At 34.0% G+C, this 8,441-nt stretch overlaps 1 protein-coding gene across 1 annotated transcript; it reads right to left on the bottom strand.

Moving 5' to 3' along the window:
* Window positions 1–5,259: 5,259 nt before the first annotated feature.
* Window positions 5,260–7,487, bottom strand: LOC127085445 (protein transport protein Sec61 subunit gamma). Its single transcript, XM_051025958.1, has 3 exons — window positions 7,255–7,487; window positions 7,056–7,171; window positions 5,260–5,502 (listed from the first exon to the last, which is right to left on the bottom strand). The coding sequence occupies exons 1-2, from the start codon at window positions 7,346–7,348 to the stop codon at window positions 7,056–7,058; spliced, it is 210 nt and encodes a 69-aa protein (XP_050881915.1). The 5' UTR covers window positions 7,349–7,487; the 3' UTR covers window positions 5,260–5,502.
* Window positions 7,488–8,441: the final 954 nt, after the last annotated feature.

Genomic DNA, 8,441 nt, shown 5'->3' with positions numbered 1-8,441 from the left:
ACTAACTAACTTCAACAAGTTGTTATCCAACTCTGTCGAATATTGGCTACTCCGACTTCGACAAGTTGTATTCGAATCTTTGTCGAATATGTGCACCTCCTTCTCCTATAAGTTGTATTCGACTTTCTGTCGAATACATGTAGGCTCAACTATTACAAATTATATTTGATTATTACTCTATCGAACATATTCGGCATCGACTATGTCTAATCGTGTATCTTACAAACATACTTAACATAAATAATTACACATTTAATACACCACTTAATTCATTGTGTCTAAGCTATCTACATTCATCATAGTTCTCAATCTCTTGAACAATTCAACCTGTATAGCCTTCGTCATGATATGTGAAATATGATTCTCAGTTATGCAGTGTTCGAAGTTCCGCTTTCCATTTGATACTTGCTTTATAAGATAATGGAATCTCATTTCAACGTGTTTTCTTCTTCCACGTGCTATCGGATTCTTGGCCAAATTGATAGCATACATGTTGTCGATTTTCATGATCATTGCTCAATGAGTTTCACCTGCAATCTCTTTGATCAGATTCACCATTCAGGTTGCTTGACATGCGCCAAGAGAGGCAGATATGTACTCAGCCTCACATGATGACAATGCTACAACTGGCTCTCTTCTTGAGCTCCAAGAAACAAGTGCACCACCTAGCATAAAAACATAACCAGCTATGGATTTTCTATCCTTAACATCACAACACCAACTCGAGTCGATATATCCACTAGTATGCATTTCTTCCCTTTATCTGCTGTAGGAAACAAAATGTCATAGTAGAGAGTTCCTTTGAGATACCTTAGTATCCCTTTAATGGTTGCAAGGTGAGATACCTTTGGCCTTTGCATGAATCTACTCACCATACCTACATTGTATGCTAGAGCAGGCCTTGTGTGACAAAGGTATCTTAATGATCCAATGAGTCTTCTATACTGAGTTGGATCGACTTCATCTTCGTTTGGATCCTTTTTCGGTTGCAATCCTGTTTCAGCTGGTGTCGAAGTTGCATTGCACTCCTCCATCTCAAATCTTTTGAGTATCTCACTTGCATATATTCTTTGGTGTAACATCAATCCTCTACCACCTTTATGGAATTTGATTCCAGCGAAATATGAAATGTTTTCCAGGCTAGACATTTTGAATTTCTTGCTTAGGTCACTTTTGAAATCGTCGATCTCCTTCTTACAGCTACCTTTTATCAACAAGTCATCGATATAGAGACATAGTATAAACAGTTCACTCCTTCTTCTCCTATCATATACTCCATGCTTAGTTGTTCATTTTATAAACTCTTTCTCCCTTAGAAATCCACTTATCTTCTTATTTCATGCTCTTGGAGCTTGTTTGAGTCCATACATGGCTTTATGCAACATGTATACCTTGCTTTCTTGGCTTTGCTTCAAAAAACCGACTGGTTGTGCTACATAAACTTCTTCATCTAAGGGGCCATTCAAAAATGAAAATTTCACATCCATCAGATGCACCCGTTTTTCATGTTTCCTAAGCCAACAACCAACTTGATTATTCCGATCCTAGCAACTAGTGCAAAAACTTCATCAAAGTCGATTCCTTCTCTAGGAATAAATCCTTTGGCTACAAGTCTTGATTACTGCATGGTTACTTCTCCTTTTGCATTTATCTTCACTTTGTAAACCCACTTCACATCAATTGCCTTCTTACTTTGTGGCAATTCGACTAGTGACTAATGTTTATTTACTTCTATGGACTTCAGTTTCTCCATCATGTCTTGCATCCACTCCGACTTATTCAATGTTTGTGTTACATTTATTGGCTCAATATCTGCACAGAAAACATAGTGTACCAGCTCACCTTTATCATTTACCACATCATCTGATGTGATCACATATTCCTGCAACCTTCCAGGTATGTTTCATGTCCTTTGATGTTTTCTTGTGCCTGCTTGAACTTCATCTCCCCCTGGTCGAATTCCATTATCAGTTTCACTAGCTGGTTTATCACATAGAATTCTCACTGAATCCTTCTTGATATTTTCGTTCCAATCCCACTCCTTCAACTCATCTATGATCACATCTCTACTGATCACAACTTGCATGTTCAAGGGATCAAATAGTTTGTATCCATCAGTCGAGTGATATCCTATCAAGATCATCTGGTTCTATTTATCATCAAGTTTCCTTCTCAACTAATCAGGCACATGTCTATGTGTTATGGATCTAAACACTTTTAGATGAATTAAGTTAGGTTTGACACCAGACCAACACTCTTCTTTGTTGGACATTTGTTTGAGATGTATGTTTCAGTCGACACAACCTCACCCTATAACTCATTTGGTAAATGCTTGCCTTTTAACATACTTCTTACCATATTCATGATGGTCGTGTTTTTTCTTTCAGTAGTACCATTTTGTTGTGGAGTGTAGGATGGTAACACCTTATTGCACAATCCATTCTTTTTCACATAATGCATCAAGTTTTTAAAAATATATATTCTCCACCACCATTAGTCCTTAAAGTCTTGATCTTGTGGACACTTTGAATCTCCACCATAGCCTTGAACTAGGAAAATACCTCAATCGCATCATTTTTCTTCTTGATTAGGTATGTCCATAACTTTTTACTGAAATAATCTATGAACGTAACAAAGTACATGTTACCTCCAATTGAATATACTTGAAGAGGATTACATATATCGGAGTATATGATCTCAAGGGTTTTTTCCGACCTACTTCCTGCATCCTTGCTGAAGCTATTTTTGTGTTTCTTTACCTGAAAAAATTCTTCACATGATTCATTCGGAATGTCAATTTCTAGTAAACCAGAAACCATATTTCTTCTCTTCAGATTCCTGATGTTTTTCTTATCCTGACTTTTTTCTCAAGCCCACTACCCTACAGCCTCCCACTAAAACATTACTTTTTCCTAATTGAATTCTAGTGCTCTCATCAACTCTCCTTCATAATACATCATTCCTTCCTCTTCCCATAACTCTAATGTATCTTCTTTCTTATGACTTATTATTCCCTTTAATTCTGAACCTATGGACTCCACTTATGTCCCTAATTTTGAGTATCCTATTTCCGAGGCAATCTCACCTAGTCACTCCTCATTAAGCCCTGCAACACCTAATGTACCTTCTAGTTTATCTCCAAGTGTCTCCTTTGGTTCGTCTAGCTCTACATATCCCACATATGTTTATACTTGTCCCAAACATTCCTGTCAACTTGCATAACATGCAAACTAGGGCCAAGTCTTAATTTTCTCAACCCAGAATTAAACCAAGGTCGCTTCTTGCTCACTCTGAACCCAATTCGACCAAGCAAGCTCTTGCTGACTTGCAATGAAAGATATTTATGCAAGTTGGGTTAGATGCATTGCTTAAGAATAATACTTGGGCACTTGTTTCCCTGACTTCTCATAGAAATGTTATTGGTTGTAAATGGGTTTTTAAGGTTAAGGAAAACCATGATGGATTTGTAAATAGATACAAGGCTAGACTTGTTGACAAACTTCCATCAATGACATGGTTTTGATTTTAATGAAACTTTATCTCCTATTGTTAAACTCATCATAACCAGGGTTACTCTCATAATTTCCACCACTCACAACTAGTTTATCCAACAACTTGATGTTAATAATGCATTCTTTAATTGTTTTCTTGATGAAGAAGTTTATATGGAGCAACCTCAAGGATTTGTTAGCTCAGATCTTTCTCTTATGTGCAAGTTGAACAAAGCACTATATGGTCTTAAACATGCACCTAGGCAGTGGTTTGAGAGACTTCAATATGCCTTACATAAACTTTGCTTTAAGGCTAGCAAATGTGATCCTTACCTCTTCACTTCTTTCTCCAATGGACACATTATCTATTCACTTGTATACGTAGATGTTATTATAATGATCGGAAGTTCCAAGACTCTTCTGGCAGAATTATCACAAAACTTAATTCAACATTTTCTCTCAAACACCTTGGTGATCTTGACTACTTTCTTAGCATTGAGGTCAAGCATGCATCTAATGGACCCATTCTTTTGACATAAGCCAAATATCTCAGCTACCTCCTTTAAAAAACCAGCATCTTAACTCTTATTATGTGACCACTCTCATGCAGTCCACTTGCAAGCTCACTAAAACTAGTTCTGCAGCTCTGTTGGACCCTTACATGTATAGGCACGTGATAAGAGCATTGTAGTATGCCATTATAACAAGGCATGACATCACTTATGCATTCAACATTGTGTGTCAATTTATGGCACATCCTCTTAAAAAACACTAGATTATAGTAAAGAGAATCATTAGATACATAAAAGGTATCATTGAACATGACTTGCTTCTCTCCCCCTTTCTCCTATTGTGTCTCGTTCTCTTCAGTTCTTCTGTGATGTAGATTGGGCTTTTGACCCCAATGACAAAAGAAACACCTCACGTGCAACCATTTATTTTGGCTCTAAACTGATTTCTTGGTGGTTCAAAAAAGCAACTAGTTATTGTTAGATCTAACACTGAGTCTGAATATAGAAGCTTAACTCAGGTAAAATATGACCTATTTTGGATTCAAACTCTTCTTCAATAGCTCTACAACACCACCAAGGCTGCAGTTCTTTTCTATGATAATCAGTCTGCTGTCTTACTGGCACGCAACCCCATTATGCACTCTAGGACAAAGCATGTGGAGATTGACCTATTCTTTGTTAGGAATAAGGTCATGGAAAAGCTAAAGTTTCTATTTGTTGTAACTACCAAAATTAAGAAATGTCAGTTTGTATAGTTCTTTACCTCGGCTATAGTGGGTCATCCTAGTTTAGTCTATAAAAGGCAAACAATTAATAACCTGTAACTAACTTTCACAACAGAAATGAAAATCAATTACAACAGAAATGAAAATCAATTACAACAGAAATGAAAATCTCTACTCTACTTTCTAATAGGGCGCAAGTAAGGTTAAGTAGTAGAATTTAGAAAATTGTGAAATTTATGTTTTTGCAACTTTGATTTTATCCTCAATAAAAACTAACAAGGCTAAATTGTGAATATATATATATATATATATATATATATATATATATATATATATATATATATATATATATATATATATATATATATATATATATATATTTCACAATTTTCTAAATTCTACTACTTAGGCTAAATATATATATTTGGTTGATTTAGTCATTTAATTGTCTCAAATAAAGTAATGTAATAAAAAATATTTTTGTACTAACTAAATTGATATTTTCATATAATAAACCAAAAAAGCAAATCATCAAAGCAAATGTACAATTCCTCATCTAAACTTTTTTCTCCTTCAACAATAGGTCAAAAGTAACACATGGAAAAATAAAATTTTACATGTTCAATAAAACTGTAATGCTTCCGAAGATAAGAAATTTGGAAAAAAAGCCAAACTGAAAATACATAACTAAGATGTTCTATTGAAGTGGAAACTCCTTCTGCCTCCTTTTGCTTCACAGGTTGATTTCAGGAGGTGATTGTAGTTTCCCTCATCCTGCAGGGATAACCAAAACAGTTATTTACATCAGTCATTTAACTACTTGCTTCTTAACACACAGAATTTCTATCCTTTATGCCATATGTTGCTATTATGCCACATTTATTTTACAAACTTTGCTCAAAACACAGATTTTCTAGCATATGCATGTTCAATGAAAAGCTTTCAAAGAAGATATAAATTACAAAAACATCTGAGATAAGTTGCATTTATGCAGATCAACCCAGATTTTCTCATTACATAACAGAAATAGGCAGTCATTACTTAGGCTCCTGAGGGCATAGGTAACAAACAGCCCAAAATGTAAATGTTTTCTATTAGCCACAAATTACAGATACGAATTGGTGTGGATCATTGAAGACACATTTTACATTACATCTACATTGTCAAACGATGAGTGCACGTGAGAAACAGCCTCATTCCTACTCGCATTAAGCATGCTTGTAAATTGATCATGAATACATTTACACCAATTGCACATGCCAATAAGATTATGCTTTTTTTTTCTTTTCGTTCTTACAATGCCAGTAAAAGATTATTCTAGAAAGCTAGTGTATTGCATTGATCAGGAATTTTCCGTAATTTCAAAATAACAGAATTGGATTTTTATAAAAAAGAAATCACTTCTATCATTGACTTCTAGTGATGATTTAGCAGAATTCATCATGAAAAGCAATACCATTTAAACCAAGCAAAAGAAACATGACGAAATCACAACCAATGAAGTCATCAATCAATGTTAACTAAGAACAAGCTAAAACCATGCATTGTATGAAACCAGCAGGCTATCTTTTCCATTGATAATCATACAACAATTTCTCAAGTAACGATGTGTGGCAGATTAAAAACATCAAAAGCATATTTAAAACAAGTATTCGCTTCTATCATTAACTTATTCTGACTTTGTGATCCTTCAGAAAAACTCAACACTAAAACCAATACAATTTATAAAGAATCAAAAGAAACATTTTAAACCACAACCAATGAAGAGAAAATCACCAACCAATCATAACATGAAGCACAGACTCCGGAAACACGTCACTGAACACGTTGACACTAACAATAATTTGTAAAAATGAATAACTGAAACCAAAAGCATATTTAAAACAAGTATTCACTTCTCTCATTGACTGATTGTGAATTTGTGATCCTAAAACCTCAACACCAAAAGCATGCACTAACACTGACACCAACACACACCCTTTTTTCAGAAGTGTTGGCGCTACAGATCATACATAAAAGAGCAAGCTAAAACCATGCACCATAAAGCAGACATGCATGCTATCTTTTCCATTGTTAACCATCAGTAAATCCATTATGCAGGAAAATCATAAAACAACTAAACAGAGTACCCACTTCAAAACAAAACAAACAAACAAATTACTTCAGATAATACTGCCAACAAATTCAGCCGTACTTGATAACAATCATTCCATCAACATGTCATTCAACTTAAAGGAATTTAAAAATTAACAAAAAAATTAACAATTTTAAAATCACAGTTCCAAAATAAGCAGATGAAAAAAAAATCAATGAATATTTAATTATACCTAACCAGATCCAACGATGATGTTGTTAATTGGGATAAAGATAAGCTTGACGAAAAACCCAACGAATCCCATCACAACGAAACCAATCGCGGTACGAACAGCCACCTTAGAGAATTCTACAATTCAAAAAAAAATTCAAGATCTACAGCGTATAGATTCAAATCAAGCAGACGGAAAACGAAGAGATTTAGGGTTATACCTTTGCGATCGGGTTTGTGGCAACGCTTAACGAGCCTGACGCTGTCCTTAGCGAATTCTCTGAGTGGATCGAAGACGGAATCGATGGCGTCCATTTTCTCTGTTGCGCGTTTGGATGAAGATTTTCTATCAAGAGTTCGTGATTTGGTTGATTTATTGTTGACGAGAGATGAAAAAAGAAAATACGAAAAATAAAAATAAAATTGGATCGGGAAAAACACGTATAATAGCCCAATGGTATTTTGACAGGATGGAAAATTTTGTCATATTGACTTCTAAAATGTATTACAGCTGGTCTAGACCGGACGAACCGGAACCATAGCCGGTCTGCTCGTCTTTGAGATCAGATTTAATAATTTTCATATTATTTTAATTATTTATTATTTTTATTTGTAGATCTTTAATAATACTCACTCTGTATTAAAATGATTTTCGTTTAAAGTTTTTTCACAAATATAATAATATTGTCCTGAGATATTATATTTTGTAGTGTATAAAATAATAATTAAAAAATATAATTAAAAAATAAAAATGATATTTATTTTAAAACAAATTTTATTTACTAAAATAACAGTTATTTTAAATCAGAGGTAGTAATAACTATTATAAACTCTCATACCTAATTGTAAAGTTTAATCTAACAATATCAATTATTAATTATTGTTTTCTTTATAAAAGAATGGTTCAAAGAGAAAATAAAATTTTATCTTACACCCCTACCGTTATATTTATACCCCTACATTTTGTTAAAAATGTCAATTTTATCCTTGTTTGCTTTTAACTAATTTATCATTTCATTTTTAACCATTCAATTGAGACTTCTGAAAATTGCACCCTTCAGACTCGTACCGGAATACATTGAAAAAAACTTATGTGAAGATTTTTGGTGTGCAATTTGAAAACCGGAAGTCTTTCGTGAAAAGTTCCGGTGAATTGGAGAAAATCGGAACACTTACTAAATGTGTTCCGATATGTGAAATGTGAACCATAAGACTTGCAAAGTGAGTTCCGGTTTGCAGCGATGAAATGTGTGTTTCCGAAAGACTTGAAGGAGAGTGAAGTAAAAATCAAAATTTCAGAAATATATCTTATTTATATGAGGGCATTTTAATCAAAAAAATTATAATGTAGGGGTAGGGGATAATTGATGGTAGGGGTGTTCAAAACCAAACCAACCCAATAGAAAAC

The sequence above is a fragment of the Lathyrus oleraceus genome, chromosome 5, assembly GCF_024323335.1.
Source record: "Lathyrus oleraceus cultivar Zhongwan6 chromosome 5, CAAS_Psat_ZW6_1.0, whole genome shotgun sequence".
Classification (NCBI taxonomy): domain Eukaryota; kingdom Viridiplantae; phylum Streptophyta; class Magnoliopsida; order Fabales; family Fabaceae; genus Lathyrus; species Lathyrus oleraceus.
Note: the sequence above shows the minus strand (reverse complement) of the source record. Positions and strands in the feature narration are given on the sequence as shown.